This window comes from Ranitomeya variabilis, chromosome 2 (assembly GCF_051348905.1).
Source record: "Ranitomeya variabilis isolate aRanVar5 chromosome 2, aRanVar5.hap1, whole genome shotgun sequence".
NCBI lineage: Eukaryota > Metazoa > Chordata > Amphibia > Anura > Dendrobatidae > Ranitomeya > Ranitomeya variabilis.
In genome coordinates, this window is record NC_135233.1 from 548,455,812 (window position 1) to 548,475,308 (window position 19,497).

General features: G+C 44.5%; 1 protein-coding gene across 2 annotated transcripts in view; it reads left to right on the forward strand.

Moving 5' to 3' along the window:
• Positions 1-19,497, forward strand: part of NECAB2 (N-terminal EF-hand calcium binding protein 2) — a 414,952-nt gene that overhangs the window by 324,670 nt on the left and 70,785 nt on the right. For both annotated transcript variants that reach the window (XM_077288176.1, XM_077288177.1), the window contains exons 7-8: positions 10,660-10,769; positions 11,127-11,206. In XM_077288176.1, the coding sequence (XP_077144291.1) occupies positions 10,660-10,769; positions 11,127-11,206 (190 nt within the window). The remainder of the gene's footprint in view (positions 1-10,659; positions 10,770-11,126; positions 11,207-19,497) is intronic.

Genomic DNA, 19,497 nt, shown 5'->3' on the forward strand with positions numbered 1-19,497 from the left:
ATGATGCACACCAGTTCAATTCCACCAGTGGCCACCGGGGGAGCCCAAAATCCAATTTCACAACAGTACCCCCCCCTCAAGGAGGGGGCACCGAACCCTCACCAGAACCACCAGGGCGATCAGGATGAGCCCTATGAAAGGCACGGACCAGATCGGAGGCATGAACATCAGAGGCAGTCACCCAAGAATTATCCTCCTGACCGTATCCCTTCCATTTGACCAGATACTGGAGTTTCCGTCTGGAAACACGGGAGTCCAAGATTTTTTCCACAACGTACTCCAACTCGCCCTCAACCAACACCGGAGCAGGAGGCTCAACGGAAAGCACAACCGGTACCTCATACCTGCGCAATAATGACCGATGAAAAACATTATGAATAGAAAAAGATGCAGGGAGGTCCAAACGGAAGGACACAGGGTTAAGAATCTCCAATATCTTGTACGGACCGATGAACCGAGGCTTAAACTTGGGAGAAGAAACCCTCATAGGGACAAAACGAGAAGACAACCACACCAAGTCCCCAACACAAAGCCGAGGACCAACCCGACGCCGGCGGTTGGCAAAAAGCTGAGTCTTCTCCTGGGACAACTTCAAATTGTCCACTACCTGCCCCCAAATCTGATGCAACCTCTCCACCACAGCATCCACTCCAGGACAATCCGAAGATTCCACCTGACCAGAAGAAAATCGAGGATGAAACCCCGAATTACAGAAAAAAGGAGACACCAAGGTGGCAGAGCTGGCCCGATTATTGAGGGCAAACTCCGCTAAAGGCAAAAAAGCAACCCAATCATCCTGATCTGCAGACACGAAACACCTCAAATATGTCTCCAAGGTCTGATTCGTCCGCTCGGTCTGGCCATTAGTCTGAGGATGGAAAGCAGACGAGAAAGACAAATCTATGCCCATCCTAGCACAGAATGCTCGCCAAAATCTAGACACGAATTGGGTTCCTCTGTCAGAAACGATATTCTCCGGAATACCATGCAAATGGACCACATTTTGAAAAAACAGAGGAACCAACTCGGAAGAAGAAGGCAACTTAGGCAGGGGAACCAAATGGACCATCTTAGAGAAACGGTCACACACCACCCAGATGACAGACATCTTCTGAGAAACAGGAAGATCCGAAATAAAATCCATCGAGATGTGCGTCCAGGGCCTCTTCGGGATAGGCAAGGGCAACAACAATCCACTAGCCCGAGAACAACAAGGCTTGGCCCGAGCACAAACGTCACAAGACTGCACGAAGCCTCGCACATCTCGAGACAGGGAAGGCCACCAGAAGGACCTTGCCACCAAATCCCTGGTACCAAAGATTCCAGGATGACCTGCCAACGCAGAAGAATGAACCTCAGAAATGACTTTACTGGTCCAATCATCAGGAACAAACAGTCTACCAGGTGGGCAACGATCAGGTCTATCCGCCTGAAACTCCTGCAAGGCCCGCCGCAGGTCTGGAGAAACGGCAGACAATATCACTCCATCCTTAAGGATACCTGTAGGTTCAGAATTACCAGGGGAGTCAGGCTCAAAACTCCTAGAAAGGGCATCCGCCTTAACATTCTTAGAACCCGGCAGGTAGGACACCACAAAATTAAACCGAGAGAAAAACAACGACGAGCGCGCCTGTCTAGGATTCAGGCGTCTGGCGGACTCAAGATAAATTAGATTTTTGTGGTCAGTCAATACCACCACCTGATGTCTAGCCCCCTCAAGCCAATGACGCCACTCCTCAAAAGCCCACTTCATGGCCAAAAGCTCCCGATTCCCAACATCATAATTCCGCTCGGCGGGCGAAAATTTACGCGAGAAAAAAGCACAAGGTCTCATCACGGAGCAATCGGAACTTCTCTGCGACAAAACCGCCCCCGCTCCGATTTCAGAAGCGTCGACCTCAACCTGAAAAGGAAGAGCAACATCAGGCTGACGCAACACAGGGGCGGAAGAAAAGCGGCGCTTAAGCTCCCGAAAGGCCCCCACAGCAGCAGGGGACCAATCAGCAACATCAGCACCCTTCTTAGTAAAATCAGTCAATGGTTTAACAACATCAGAAAAACCAGCAATAAATCGACGATAAAAGTTAGCAAAGCCCAAAAATTTCTGAAGACTCTTAAGAGAAGAGGGTTGCGTCCAATCACAAATAGCCTGAACCTTAACAGGATCCATCTCGATGGAAGAGGGGGAAAAAATATATCCCAAAAAGGAAATCTTTTGAACCCCAAAAACGCACTTAGAACCCTTCACACACAAGGAATTAGACCGCAAAACCTGAAAAACCCTCCTGACCTGCTGGACATGAGAGTCCCAGTCATCCGAAAAAATCAAAATATCATCCAGATACACAATCATAAATTTATCCAAATAATCACGGAAAATGTCATGCATAAAGGACTGAAAGACTGAAGGGGCATTTGAAAGACCAAAAGGCATCACCAAATACTCAAAGTGGCCCTCGGGCGTATTAAATGCGGTTTTCCACTCATCCCCCTGCTTAATTCGCACCAAATTATACGCCCCACGGAGATCTATCTTAGAGAACCACTTGGCCCCCTTTATGCGAGCAAACAAATCAGTCAGCAGTGGCAACGGATATTGATATTTAACCGTGATTTTATTCAAAAGCCGATAATCAATACACGGCCTCAAAGAGCCATCTTTCTTAGCCACAAAGAAAAAACCGGCTCCTAAGGGAGATGACGAAGGACGAATATGTCCCTTTTCCAAGGACTCCTTTATATATTCTCGCATAGCAGCATGTTCAGGCACAGACAGATTAAATAAACGACCCTTAGGGTATTTACTACCCGGAATCAAATCTATGGCACAATCGCACTCCCGGTGCGGAGGTAATGAACCAAGCTTAGGTTCTTCAAAAACGTCACGATATTCAGTCAAGAATTCAGGAATCTCAGAGGGAATAGATGATGAAATGGAAACCACAGGTATGTCCCCATGCGTCCCCTTACATCCCCAGCTTAACACAGACATAGCTTTCCAGTCAAGGACTGGGTTATGAGATTGCAGCCATGGCAATCCAAGCACCAACACATCATGTAGGTTATACAGCACAAGAAAGCGAATAATCTCCTGGTGATCCGGATTAATCCGCATAGTTACTTGTGTCCAGTATTGTGGTTTATTGCTAGCCAATGGGGTGGAGTCAATCCCCTTCAGGGGTATAGGAGTTTCAAGAGGCTCCAAATCATACCCACAGCGTTTGGCAAAGGACCAATCCATAAGACTCAAAGCGGCGCCAGAGTCGACATAGGCATCCGCGGTAATAGATGATAAAGAACAAATCAGGGTCACAGATAGAATAAACTTAGACTGTAAAGTGCCAATTGAAACAGACTTATCAAGCTTCTTAGTACGCTTAGAGCATGCTGATATAACATGAGTTGAATCACCGCAATAGAAGCACAACCCATTTTTTCGTCTGAAATTCTGCCGTTCACTTCTGGACAGAATTCTATCACATTGCATATTCTCTGGCGTCTTCTCAGTAGACACCGCCAAATGGTGCACAGGTTTGCGCTCCCGCAGACGCCTATCGATCTGGATAGCCATTGTCATGGACTCATTCAGACCCGCAGGCACAGGGAACCCCACCATAACATCCTTAATGGCATCAGAGAGACCCTCTCTGAAATTCGCCGCCAGGGCGCCCTCATTCCACTGAGTAAGCACAGCCCATTTACGGAATTTCTGGTAGTATATTTCAGCTTCGTCTTGCCCCTGAGATAGGGACATCAAGGCCTTTTCCGCCTGAAGCTCTAACTGAGGTTCCTCATAAAGCAACCCCAAGGCCAGAAAAAACGCATCCACATTGAGCAACGCAGGATCCCCTGGAGCCAATGCAAAAGCCCAATCCTGAGGGTCGCCCCGGAGCAAGGAAATCACAATCCTGACCTGCTGAGCAGGATCTCCAGCAGAGCGAGATTTCAGGGACAAAAACAACTTGCAATTATTTTTGAAATTTTGAAAGCAAGATCTATTCCCCGAGAAAAATTCAGGCAAAGGAATTCTAGGTTCAGATATAGGAACATGAACAACAAAATCTTGTAAATTTTGAACTTTCGTGGTGAGATTATTCAAACCTGCAGCTAAACTCTGAATATCCATTTTAAACAGGTGAACACAGAGCCATTCCAGGATTAGAAGGAGAGAGAGAGAGAAAGGCTGCAATATAGGCAGACTTGCAAGAGATTCAATTACAAGCACACTCAGAACTGAAGGGAAAAAAAAAAAAAAAAAAATCTTCAGCAGACTTCTCTTTTCTCTCCTTTCTCTGTCAATTAATTTAACCCTTTTTTTTGGCCGGTCAAACTGTTATGTTTCTCAATGGCAAGAGAACATAGCCCAGCAAACATAAGAACTAGCTCTTGGAAGGATGGAAACTAAACTGACCATGAACTAAACCTGTCGCACAACTAACAGTAGCCGGGTAGCGTTGCCTGCGTTTTATCCCTAGACGCCCAGCGCCGGCCGGAGGACTAACTAATCCTGGCAGAGGAAAATATAGTCCTGGCTCACCTCTAGAGAAATTTCCCCGAAAGGCAGACAGAGGCCCCCACATATATTGGCGGTGATTTTAGATGAAAATGACAAACGTAGTATGAAAATAGGTTTAGCAAAATTGAGGTCCGCTTACTAGATAGCAGGAAGACAGAAAGGGCACTTTCATGGTCAGCTGAAAACCCTATCAAAACACCATCCTGAAATTACTTTAAGACTCTAGTATTAACTCATAACATCAGAGTGGCAATTTCAGATCACAAGAGCTTTCCAGACACAGAAACGAAACTACAGCTGTGAACTGGAACAAAATGCAAAAACAAACGAGGACTAAAGTCCGACTTAGCTGGAAGTTGTCTAGCAGCAGGAACATGCACAGAAAGGCTTCTGATTACAATGTTGACCGGCATGGAAATGACAGAGGAGCAAGGCTAAATAGCGACTCCCACATCCTGATGGGAACAGGTGAACAGAGGGGATGATGCACACCAGTTCAATTCCACCAGTGGCCACCGGGGGAGCCCAAAATCCAATTTCACAACAGACTCCTCCTTGCTTCCAGGCATGGCGTTACTCCCTGTGAGGGAGGTAATGCCACTGTGGCAACCGGAATCCTGGGGTGTCACACCTTGTCATTTTCATAACTAGCAAAGGGAAAGCCGACCGCTGGGGGCTGATGTTAATAATGTGGGACAAGGGACAATACCTCATAAGGATCCCAGGCTATTAATAACAGCTCACAGCTGTTTGCTTAGCCTTAAGTGGTTAATTCACAGGGGATCCCAAAAAATTGTCGTAGGGCCCCTCTATAAATTCAAACCAGCAAAGATTAAACAGACAGCTATTGATATTAATAGCCTGGGAAGGAACCATATATTTCCCCCCTAGGCTGCCAACATCATCCCTCAGCTACCCCAGAAATGGCACATCTTTAAGATGTGCCAAAACTGGCTTTTGGCCTTGCTCTTCCCACTTGCCCTATGGTGATGGTAAGTGGGGTAATAAAGTTGGGGTTGACGTCGGCAAGAATAAAATCCTTTATTTGAAATAAATCTCAACATCCTGTTTTACACATCTATTAAAAAAATAAATAAACCAAACCTTACTCGCCTTTACACTTAAAATCCATTGAAGCCCATGTCCCCTGTAAAAGACCAAAAATAATAAACAACCATATCCCACACCTGTCCGACGTGAAGATAATAAATACTTTCTCACTACGTAATCCATCTCTGTGACATCTGAATTTCAAACTTAATGGTGGCAAGATGCGACCGTTCAGATTGAAATCCAGCAGATAATGAGCTCCTGAGAGCACAGCATCAGTGACGAGTGGTAAAGTCATAGAGGTTACCGCTGGTCACTGATGCTGCTGTTCCCACTGGCAGTTCACTGAGCATGCCGATGAACTGCTGTGACCTCAATGAGATTACCGCTAGCACCATGAGAAAATTCTGGGAACCTTTTGGGATATTGTCAATTTTCCCAGATTACTAACATCAACCCTCAGCCATGGGCTTTCCCTCTACTGGTTATGACAATTACGCGATAGCCCATTCCATTTTTTTTATTTAAAGGGAATCTGTCACCTCATTTTTTGCATATAAGCTGCGGCCACCGCCATTAGGGGCTTATCTACAGCATTCTGTAAAGGAGCCGCGACAGAAGCAAGGAAGAGGACATCATCGCATGAAGATGGGAGGCGCCGGATCTGGACCTGCGACATCCATCGGACCCGGACTGCACCGGACCGCCCCTTGGGTGAGTATAATCTAAGTTGTTTTTCTTATCTTTCAGTTTACATTGGGGGCTTATCTACAGCATTACAGAATGCTGTAGATAAGCCCCTAATGGCGGTGGCTGCAGCTTATATGCAAAAATGAAGTGACAGATTCCCTTTAATTCTCAATTTTACGAAGAATGTACACAGCAGGTGCTGAATACAACTCCCATCATTGTCACTTAGTCGTGATAGACCAGGCGACAATGATGAGTACTGTTTTTTCCTGTACAGGAATCACCAGGACATGTGAAGGACTGTCTGAACACTGTCTGCACTGCATGAATCAGTAATTTCTGAGACCCAGCAATGCAGCTGAAATTTATAGGTTTGGCCAAGACATATAGTCACAAAGAGATGTTCTGCTGGGAGACCCGAGCGCATCATCCTTTAAATATGTCCCTTCAATACAATAATAGGAGGTCTAGTTTAATATTTTCTTTGAATCAAGCTTCTTTTTTTATCTGACCCATTATCCTATTTGCCTGCCTGCTCTCCTGGACACTTGCGTAAAAGTGGTATCTCTCCTATAGAAGCATTCCTATCAAAGTTGTTATCCTCTAAATATACTGCTGTCTTCATATTATATAGCACTGTGTACTTGCAATTGCTCATTTTGCCTTTCTTCTCTTTTCTCTGCTATTTGTAGAAACAGGACAAGTCTCTTGTCCTCATAGTTATCATTCCCCTCTTCACCTCCTGATCAAGCTGTACCCCTGCCAGGGACTTTTACCGTGATTTATGCCTCATGCAGGGAAAACTGACCTCCTATTTCTACATCAAACTTAGAAGGAGTTAGCTAGTAAGTTTTAAATCATGTGATGTCATAGACCTAATGGAAAAGAGAAGAATTTTTGGTTAGAAGGGTCAAATGAGCAATTGTAGGTACACAGTGCAATATAATATGATGACTGCAATATTTTAAGATGTTGCAACTGTTGATGGGAGGAAGATAAGGAGGAGGAGGGTTTCTTTAAGGTGGTAAATAGCGCAAGTGCCACATACTGACTAAATACTCAGCTATACTAGGTGCGGCCGCATGCAATGTCTTGCTGTGGCGGTGAGTAAATATCTACAGAGTCTGGTCTGGGTTACGTTTTAGTTAAGAGGGCCTATTGTGGAATCCAGAATAATTTAGGGAATCTGGTCTGGTGCATATATTGGTTCAGGATCCCAATATGTAGTAGTAGTAATAATAATAATAATAGCAAATACCTCCATGGATATGACCACTCATAGTAACTTTGTAACATAGTTATTAAGGTTGAAGGAAGACTTTAAGTCCATCTAGTTCAACCCATAGCCTAACCTAACATGCCCTAACATGTTGATCCAGGGGAAGGCAAAAAAAAAAAACCCATGTGGCAAAGAGTAAGCTCCACATTGGGGATAAAAATTCCTTCCCGACTCCACATACGGCAATCAGACTAGTTCCCTGGATCAACGCCTTATCAAGGAATCTAGTGTATATACCCTGTAACATTATACTTTTCCAGAAAGGTATCCAGTCCCCTCTTAAATTTAATTAATGAATCACTCATTACAACATCATACGGCAGAGAGTTCCATAGTCTCACTGCTCTTACAGTAAAGAATCCGCGTCTGTTATTATGCTTAAACCTTCTTTCCTCCAGACGTAGAGGATGCCCCCTTGTCCCTGTCACCGGTCTATGATTAAAAAGATCATCAGAAAGGTCTTTGTACTGTCCCCTCATATATTTATACATTAAAATAAGATCACCCCTTAGTCTTCGTTTTTCCAAACTAAATAGCCCCAAGTGTAATAACCTATCTTGGTATTGCAGACCCCCCAGTCCTCTAATAACCTTGGTTGCTCTTCTCTGCACCCGCTCCACTTCAGCTATGTCTTTCTTATACACCGGAGACCAGAACTGTGCACAGTATTCTAAGTGTGGTCAATCTAGTGACTTGTATAAAGGTAAAATTATGTTCTCCTCATGAGCATCTATGCCTCTTTTAATACATCCCATTATTTTATTTGCCTTTGTAGCAGCTGCCGGACACTGGCCACTAAATGTGAGTTTGTCATCCACCCATATACCCAGGTCTTTTTCATTGACTGTTTTGCCCAGAGTGACAGTTAGTTAGTTGTTAGAGGTCATAACCATGTATATCCAAACTACTGCAATGCTGTGCACATGAGGTCTGCGATCTAGTGAATCAGAAGAACTATACTACATTTTTAATGGGAGGTATTTGCTAATATTATTATTATTACACCTACTTTATATTGAGCTAGGAGATGGAACTTTTAAAGTGAAAACAAGTTGTCATCAATCTGCAGGATAGGTAATAACTTTTTGATCAGTCCACTATTGAGACCTATACTAGGGCTAGTGGAAAAATGTTGAACGCAGTGTTCAGCAGCCATATAGGGATTGTATGGAGTGCAGGTCAAACATGCATATTGCCATTCCCGTCTAACAGGGATAAACGTACTCTCATATGCCGATCCGTGCAGGTCTGAATGATCGGACCCCACCAGTATCTTGTTTTCTATGGAGAAGCCCTTTCAGGGAAGAACAGCTTTAAAGGAATCTGTCCTCAGGATTTTGCTATCTAACCTGAGATCAAGGCAATTAATGTCTGAGAGCCTGAATCCAGGGGTGTCCTTACTGGACTGTATGTTTTGCTTTCAATAAAATCAGTGTTTAATCAGCAGGAGATTATCACTACAGGACTAAAGGCCCCGTCACACATAGCGATTTACCAACGATCACGACCAGCGATACGACCTGGCCGTGATCGTTGGTAAGTCGCTGTGTGGTCGCTGGGGAGCTGTCACACAGACAGCTCTCTCCAGCGACCAACGATCAGGGGAACGACTTCGGCATCGTTTAAACTGTCTTCAACGATGCCGAAGTCCCCCTGCAGCACCCGGGTAACCAGGGTAAACATCGGGTTACTAAGCGCAGGGCCGCGCTTAGTAACCCGATGTTTACCCTGGTTACCAAAAAAAACAAACAGTACATACTCACCATCTGATGTCCGTCAGGTCCCTTGCCGTCTGCTTCCCACACTGACTGAGCGCCGCAAAGTGAAAGTGAAAGTACAGCACAGCGGTGACGTCACCGCTGTGCTCTGCTCTCACTGTACGGCGGCAGTCAGTCAGAGCAGGAAGCAGACGGCAAGGGACCTGACGGACATCAGATGGTGAGTATGTACTGTTTGTTTTTTTTGGTAACCAGGGTAAACATCGGGTTACTAAGCGCGGCCCTGCGCTTAGTAACCCGATGTTTACCCTGGTTACCAGTGAAGACATTGCTGGATCGGTGTCACACACACCGATTCAGCGATGTCAGCGGGACCTCAACGACCAAAAAAAGGTCCAGGCCATTCCGACACGACCAGCGATCTCGCAGCAGGGGTCTGATCGCTGGTACGTGTCACACATAGCGAGATCGCTACTGAGGTCGCTGTTGCGTCACAAAACTTGTGACTCAGCAGCGATCTCGCTAGCGATCTCGCTATGTGTGATGGGGCCTTAAGTGTCTCGGGCCTCCTAGTCCTGTGCTCTGTATAACTCCGCCCACAGCACTGATTGGCCGCTTTCTGTCAATGTACAGCAAGCTGCCAATCAGTGAAGTGGGCGGGGTTATACAGAGCTCTGTATTCTAAGCACTGCCAGATCTGCGCAGAGCAAACGGGTTGTTTCAACATAGCCACAAGTGATACATAGTTGGGATCAGGATCGCTGCCCCTACATTATGCTGCTCTCAAATTTCACAGCACAAAAACCTTCTGACAGATCCCCTTTAAGTGAACTGTTATACTGTAGAACACAGAGTAAGAAGAAAAAAGTAATATGATTTTATGAATATTAAAGAAGCTGAAAACCACTGACTGTAACTCATATTGAAATGTTTCCTGGAGCAGGAGTAATGTACAGTATGATTCGGCTGTTGTCAGCCTTTAATAACCGGCTACCTATAAATTACACTGTGCCGCCTCCTATACAGTGGTAATACGGGAACCATTTAATCTGCTGACCTCTCTGGCACAGCCGCTGACCCAGACAAATGCCTGCAACGTGTTCCCTGCTCCAAATCTGAATCTTGTCGCCTCTGGGTAGATGTAGATCTTTCCGGCGGGCATGAAAGAACAGCCTGAGGAGAGCGCCAAGCCACTCCTAGCCTCATTTACTGACAAGTTGCTGGGGTTTTATGCTCGGCGGGATACTTAATTATGGGAACGTTCTTTCAGAGACTATCTATCATAGTCACCATGGAGGAAGAGTAGAACATTACCCAATATGTAAGATCACAAGAAAATTCAGAAGGCTTGGTACATTGGTTTGTAAATCTGGTTCTTATACTTTCTGTTGATTTTTTTTCTGCAGACACTGTTATAAGGGAACAGGAATGACCGATGGGTGGCATGAAGATCCTTTACCCACCTACCCTACAACTAGGAGTTCCACCAAGGAGCTGAGGAAGAGTGTGAAAAGCAGTGAGCTCCTTATATTTTATGCATTCCTTCAATAGGGGGGATGCGGGAGATGCAGTCTGGACTGATGTCTTATCGCAAAGCTTCTTCGTAGCCTAGAAATAGAGAACAGCTGGAGTCTTGGGTCTATCACTGTGGTACTGGTCAACCGGTTATCTGATTTTACGTTGAGAGAACTGCTCGGAGTTGCCGTTTGTAGTGAGGATGGGTGTGCAGTGTTAGTGGTAGTGTTGGTATTCTTTCTTTAATACCACTGCCCATAATCCCGTCATACAATTCTAAGCTCTTTGTGCCCTGAATCTGACGATGATCAGATACTACCACGGCTCTCTGCTAATCCTGTGTTGTCTGTTTGCTCAGGCTTCTCAGATGTGAAGGAGGAAGGTCTAGAGGCGCAGATTAACCGACTGGCCGAGCTGATCGGGAGACTGGAAAATAAGGTGAATTTCTGTGCTCAGGATGTGAAGGTGTAGCATCGGGAAGTGGGGTCAGAAATGACACAGGGTAGGAATGTCATTGTCGTGCATTGTTTTTCTGCTATGTCATTTCTGACCAAGCCTGAAACCCATTTATACTGGCTTATCCTATATGGCAGACTACAGGGTTCACACATATAACACCATAATACTGTACTGGGGTAGGGTTGCCAACTTGACTTTTTTTTTTTCTGGACGGTTTATAAAAAAAAAATCATGGACAATAATTTTATGGACAAATTTGAAAACCATAATAAATCATTATGGTTATAAGTGATCCATGTCTGCAGCCCATAATTCCGATAAGACATCAGCTGCATACACTGTAAACTGATGATAATTACAGTCTAAATTTCTAAGTTTCTTCAGCGTAAAAAAAAAAAAAATCATGGACGCCTTAATATTTTTTTTAAGGACTGGGCAAAAAAGTCCCCTTTTCTTCTGGACGGTTGACAACCGTGATACTAGGTCAGCGTCTCGGATTATCTTTATGAGAGCATTTTATATCTGATAACAATGAAGATCTCAATAATATGTATTCACCACCACATTCCCGTTCAGCTTTATTTTTGATATGTGCATGCTTCGTAAACCATACACCCAGCCTCAGTGTGCATGCCCAGGGAGCTCACTGGTGCCAGATTTCCTCAGGGAGAGACATCTGTGCAGTCCATGCCATCGATCAAACTGAGGTGGGCTTCACCACTGGGTGGAGGAGGGTGACTGAGCCGAGATCCATCCCTATCCATCTGATAGATGCTACTGTGCATGTGCAGCTGCCGGTGCCATTTTGCAGAAGTTAAATTTGTTTTTTCTAAGCCAACAATATTATATGCATTGTACGATAGATGCTACTGCGCCGGCGCCATTTTGCTTGATGTATTTTTTTATTTTAAACCAACAATATTCTGTGCATTATGTAAAATAGGAGTCAGGTCAGTGAAGGATCAGTGACCTGTCATAAACCCATACAGATGAATATGTAAGTGGAGCACCACATAAAGCCCCACCCATAGCCCCACCTACAGGCCACTCAAAACACCAGAATCTTATTAACTAAAAACTACAAATAAAGATTAAACAACAATCACAAGACCGATTTCATCAACCAAGGTATCATTTTAATCAGTATAATTGCGCCAACCTGACACTGTCTGTTGTTTACTCAGCACAATCCTGCTGACTGGCTCACTTTAAGTAATTGTAAAGCATTATTTTATTACCCTTAGAAAGAGTAGAAAAATATAATTGAATAAAACCTTTAGATTTTGTTTCCATTAGGTAAGTGGAGCAGGTAATTGCTAGTTTGCTTAATGCAGCAGTTCATTGATGTGAGTTTAACACTTAACAGCTTATTGAGAGAAATGAAACTTACACTTGATCACCCTAGGAGTGCACTCTGTCCATAACCGCTGCTGTTCGAGATGACAGGGATCACTGTGCAGTCTGTAGATAAAAGGCTTTGTCAGCGCTGCGTAACAGGAATGTGTGCTGTGTAGCGTAAATCTGTAAGAAGTGGCAGGAGTATAATGCAGAGGATATTAATCGCTAGATCCTTGTTCAAAGAAAATAGCTGATTTGTGAAGGAGCTTGGAATATATAAAGGTAGCTATATCATTTACTTAGACCTTAAGAAATACAGCACCACTCAAAAGTTTGGATACACCTATTCATGCAATAGTTTCATTTGTTCTTATTGGAATGTGCACATTTTAGATTCAGACTGTATTCAGTAACAATTGAAGGAGAACATATGAAAACGAGTGAAGAAACAAATGTGAAGCATATTAAATCTGAGATTTCTCAAAGTACCCCCTTTTACTCCCATGACCGCTTTACACCCCTATAACATTTTCTCAAGCAGGTTCATAAAGTAGTGATCTGGATTGGCTTCCAATCTCACCAAGAGTTCATTGGTGGAATTATCTGCCTTTAGAAAGTGTTTGCGACCAACAGTGTTGGTACGCAGGTCTCTATAGCACTGAGTCCTATTCCACAACTTTTTATGCTAAACCAGGATATGGCAAGAACTGCTCAACTAACTAAACAAATGACAGTCCATCATTACATTAAGTCATGAAGGTCAGCCAATATGGAAAATGCTAGAATCTTGGAAGTCATAATCAAGTTCAGTCATGAAAAACATCAGTTGCCATAATGAAATTGTGAGGACTGCCCTGGGAAATAATACTAAGAATTTTCTCTGCTGCAGAGGATAAGTTCATCAGAGTTAACAGGCTCACAAACTGACAACAACTTAGATAAGTCTTCATAAATTATGCACATACATCAATTAGCAGATACAACTAAAACTCAACTGTCCAGTGGAGACTTGAAAAAGCATGCCTTTATGGTCTATTTGATGCAAAGCCACCACTTCTGAGGGCTGCAAAAAAGAAGAAGAGACCTTTTCAGGCTAAGCAACACAAGGACTGGACATTAGATCAGTGGAAATCTGTACTGTGGTCTGATGAGACAAAATGTAAGATGTTTGGTACCAGCTGCCATATCTTTTGTGAGATGCAGAAAAGGTGAGCGTATGGTTTCTACATGTGTGGTGCCCACCGTGAAGCATGGATGAGGAGGTGTGATGATGTGAGGGGGGGCTTTGCTGGTGACAGTGTGGGTTTATATAGTCCAAATTCATGGTACACTGATCCATTATGGCTACCACAGCATTCTGTAACTACATGCCATCTCACCTGATTTGCATTTACTGGGATTATCAGTTGTGTTGCAACAGGACAATGACATAAAACAGCTCTAGGCAATGTAAGGGCTATGTGGTCATGAAGGAGAGGGATGGAGTCTGTGTCCAGGGCCGGACTGGCCATCGGGCACTTCTGGCAAATGCCAGAAGGGCCGGTGCCAGGAGTGGGCTATCAGCGGCTCCAGGGCCGACTCCTCCCGCCAAAGCCGACTCACCCCCGCGATCGCCCTCCCCTCCCCACTCCGCATTCAGTTGAAGGCAATGATAGAGGAGAGAGCGTCCGCTGTCGCTCCCTCTCCCATCATTCCCCGCTCAGCCTCGCTCTGACACTGCGAATGCGCAATGACGTCATATCATCGCGCACCTGTTGTGTGGCCGGGCAGACTGCAGCTGCTGAGACCAGAGCCGGGAGCAGCGCGGGGCACGAGGAGAGGTGAGATGAGTGTTTTTTTTTATTTTTAAAATATCAATGAGTGATAACTGGATTGTGGGGCAATTGGAGGGGGCTGTATTACATTCTATGGGGGCTGTGCTGTATTACATTCTATGGGGGGGGCTTTATTACATTTTATGGGGGCTGGCTGTACACTTTATGGGGGCTGGCTGTATTACATTCTATGGGGGCTGGCTGCATTACATTCTATGGGGGCTGTGCTGTATTACATTCTATGGGGACTGGCTGCATTACATTCTATGGGGGCTGGCTGCATTACATTCTATGGGGGCTGGCTGTATTACATTCTATGGGGGCTGTGCTGCATTACATTCTATGGGGAAGGGCTATATTGCATTCTATTCAGGCTGTGCTGTATTACATTCTATGAGGGCTGGCTGTATTACATTCTATGGGGCCTGTGCTGTATTACATTCTATGGGGCTGGCTGCATTACATTCTATGGGGGCTGTGCTGTATTATATTCTATTGGGGGGGCTTTATTACATTCTATGGGGGCTGGCTGCATTACATTCTATTGGGGGGCTTTATTACATTCTATGGGGTGCTGTATTATATTCCATGGGGGGCTGTAATATATTCTATGAGGGGGCTACATTATATTCTATGGGGGGCTGTATTATATTCTATGAGGGGACTACATTATATTCTATGGGGAGCTGCATTATACTATATGAGGAGGGCTGCATTGTATTCTATGGAGGGGCTACATTATATTCTATAGGGGGGTGCATTATGCTCTATGAGGGGGCTACCATATATATGCAGGGGCTGCATTATACTATATGAGGGGACTGCATTATATTCTCTGGGGGGTTACATTATAGTCAGGGGGCTGCAATATATTCTGAGGGGTGGCTGCATTATGCTCTGGAGTGGCATCATTATACTATATGTGGGCTGCATTATACTGTATTGAGGACTATGGGGAATACATTATACTATATGAAGAACTATGGGGTGCATTATACTATGGGAAGTGAATTGTACTACATGGATGACAATGATGGTGCATTATACTATATGGAGCACTATGAGGAGTATATTATACTATTTGGAGGACTGTGGCAGTACATTATACTATATGGAGGACTGAGGAGTGTATTATACTATATGGAGGACTGAGGAGTGTATTATACTATATGGAGGACTGAGGAGTGTATTATACTATATGGAGGACTGAGGAGTGTATTATACTATATGGAGGACTGAGGAGTGTATTATACTATATATGGAGTACTGAGGAGTGTATTATACTATATGGAGCACTGAGGAGTGTATTATACTATATGGAGGACTGAGGACTATATTATACTATATATGGAGTACTGAGGAGTGTATTATACTATATGGAGGACTGAGGTGCACATTATAATATATGGAGGACTATGGGGTGTATTATACTAAACACACCAAATACAGGCAGAGATGCTTACCTGTCTAAATGGGCCTCAATACAAATGCACAAGCAGGGTGCAGCAGACCCAAATAAAATTGCAAATGCATAGGTGCAACACCTAATGAAACAGCCAGCCTTTGATCAGGGATTGGCCGTGTGGTACACCAATGCACAAAGATACATACTCTGTATGTGGCGTGTTCACACAAAGAATGCAGAGCATCTGGTTCTCAGCCTATTAATGATGCCCTATGGCGGGCTGCCCATTGCTAACTATAATGCATCCTGTGTGAACAGAGGCCACAGTGTACAGAACCATTTGGGCCCAACTGCACCCTGCAAAAAATACAACGTGCAAAACAAAACATATAAACATATGTAAGGTATTGGTTGATATTCTGGCCATAATATGTAAGCCGGCAACCCACGTCAAGGGTCCTTACGTTTTGCCAGTCCTACTCTAACATGAAAAACACCAAAAAAGGTGTAATACCTAATGAAACAGCCAGCCTTCAATCAGGGATTGGCCATGTGGTACACCAATGCACTAAGATACATAATCTGTATGTGGCGTGTTCACACAAGGAATGCAGAGCATCTGGTTCTCAGCCTATTAATGACGCCCTATGGCGGGCTACCCAGTGCTAACTATAAGTAAAGTATTAAGATAGTTTAAGATGAGAAAAACCTTTCTACGTGACTGTTACCTGATGAAGCTGTTTGAGATAATGTCAAGGGAATGTAAAGATGTCATCAGAGTTAGGCCGGCATCACACTCAGCGTATGAAAATACGGTCCGTTTTTTATGGCCGTAATACGCAGAAATGTTCCCAAAATAGTGATCCGTATGTCATCCGTAGGCAGGGTGTGGCAGCGTATTTTGCGCATGGCATTCTCCGTATGTAATCCGTATGGCATCCGTACTGCGATATTTTCTCGCAGGCTTGCAAAACCGACATCTAATGGATTTATGGGCTCAAATGTTTGTTAAGACATATATACAGTGTGTATGTGTGTATATATATATATATATATATATATATATATATATATATATATATATATATATATATATATATATATATATACCAAATAAAAAAAAGAGGGCCGCACTCCAAGTCCTTTTCAAGGTGAAAAAATTGTGTAGTTTAATCAACCCACATCTCTGTGTGACGTTTCGGCTCACACTGAGCCTTTTTCAAGCAGTGGGTGTTGCTAACAATTGTGCTTTTATAGGTATAATCTACAATCATTTGCATATTATAATAGCCATTAATAAATACATACATTATTTCTCATAATATATACAAAACATCCTTAGTGCAATCCCTATACATTAAAGTGCTATGTGCCAAAGTGCCAATAAGATCCTATATCTTCACAATTGTTTCTTTTGTTTATAACCTGTTCTTATAATTCCTTTCTTAATAAACATATGCCACGTGTTATTTGTGTTTATCAGAACTTATGTCTCTTACCCTGCCGCATGCAGGTCAAGCCACATGGAGGACTCTGTGTTTGTCATTATCGGCGTTCTATCACATCTATTGCGCATGTCTTGAGATCATTCTACCTTGTCATAGACTGTCGGCCAATCAGAGTGTAGATACGCCTTCCTTTTCCTTGCGCTTGCGCACTATCATTCTGTCGGTGTCACAGCGCCATCTTAGATGTGGCTAAATACCTCCTTGTGCGCCCAGCTTATATGTACACCTGTACAACTTATTTGCACGGCAGTAAGCATTACGGCGTAATGAAATAAAGACACAGGGTGTTGTAATATTTTATTATACTGGTAATCCACCTGAAGACTCTCGTCCTGTAAAAAAGGTAAAATAAAAAATCAACAATATCCCATACCTTCCGTCGTTCTGTCAGTCCCACGATGTAAATCCATCTGAAGTGGTTAAATCATTTTACAGCCAGGAGCTGTGCTAATGCAGTCGCTCCTGTCTGTAAAATGTTGTGAATGAATGGAGTGCAGGGGAATGTCCTGTAGTTACCTTGAGTCGCGGTGATGCGCCCCCTGCTGGATGTCCTCATATGAACTCAAGCGTGGGAATTTTTCCACCCTGACACACACCCACACACTCACTCCATGAGCTACACACACCTCCTTACATAGGTGTAACCACACCCAGGTACCTGTCACATGGCTAGTCAGGTGAGCGTGACATCACCACAGGTCCTTACACACAAAACCATCTTACGTGTTCAGACACGCCTCTTTGGTTTGTAGGTGACCGAACCTACCCATATCTCCAATCACCTGGAAGCCTTCCCAATGTAAACAAATCCCTCAGCAGTAGATCTGCTTGAGCAAAACATACCCAGGCTTCCATCACAGGGCCCCCACCTCTGCGATACATACCGCCCATCAAACACATGACCAGTCGCTATGCCACATATTCCCCCCCTCTGCCTAAAGCCGTGGGGCTTGGCACTTTCTATTACCCGACCAGAGATCCTTCTCTGTCGTCCCTGACAGTCAAACCGTCTGTCAAAGTCAGGGCCTGTTACTGAACCCTTTGGTCAGCATTCGTCAAGCATTTCCGTCACACCCTTTGATAAAGACGACCCCTTGTCATCTCGTCTCAGTCGGATTTGGGCAACATGGTCAATCTGGCATCGCAATCCCCTTGCACCCATACAACCTGTCTGGACTGACTCTTTGTCAACACGTCCGCTACCGGGTCATCCATTTTGTACGCACATATCTCAGGTGCATGTCAGTCAGGGTAGCTACCCTCTTAGCTGTGACATCAGTTGTGGACAGCATCACTAACTGATTAGTTTCTGGGGACCAATTCACCTTACATGCCCCCACAGCCTTCTCTAACTGTTCATGCATAGACTCCCTGGCACAGGCCTCTCTCAGGTCTTCAGGTACATCTATCATACATTTGAACAAGGAACTCTCCTTCTCTTCAACTGTCATTAGACACCAATCCACCATCTCTTGCATGGCTTGACCATTCCTTCCATTAGGCTCTCACACGGCACTCAGCAGCCTATCTCCAAAGCTCCTCTTGCTTTAACCGGGTTTCTACTTCAGGCCCCACTCCTTGGTGGCCTCACTGTACTCCCTTATTTCTTCAGAGTCACAGTCACCTGCATAGTCTGTGTCACACCTCACAGCGTGGCGAACCCCCAAAGTCACACTCTTTCCGGGAGTCAGCTCCACACATTCTATCCATCACACCACTAACAGTTATATTGTGGCACACATCAAGTGATGTCATGCCCGTAAGTTGGGACCCTCCACCATTTTCCTTGGTCACGCCTGACTTAGGACTGTCAACTATAGGGGGTGCATTCTCTGCATTAACTTTCACACACAATAATTCATTTGCCCGGGACAACAGTCTGACTGAATCACGCTTTTGGGATGCTCCGCCGGCTTTTGTGAAACCACCATCCCGCTGGACTCCACCCCCTTTTGGCAACTACTACTTTTTTGGGTTACCGCCCCCCTTTTGGGACTCCGACCCTTTTTTAAAACCACCATTCGGCGGAACTCCACCCCCTTTTTGGACACTGGCGTTCCCCGGGTTACCGCCCCCTTTAGGGACACCACCCCCTTTAGGGACACCCCGTGGACTTCCCCACAGTACTCTCAAGCCCCACCAGTTCCACAATATATATCTCTTTAGGTCGGCACTGGCCCTTTAAGAGTCTGCACGACCTAGTCC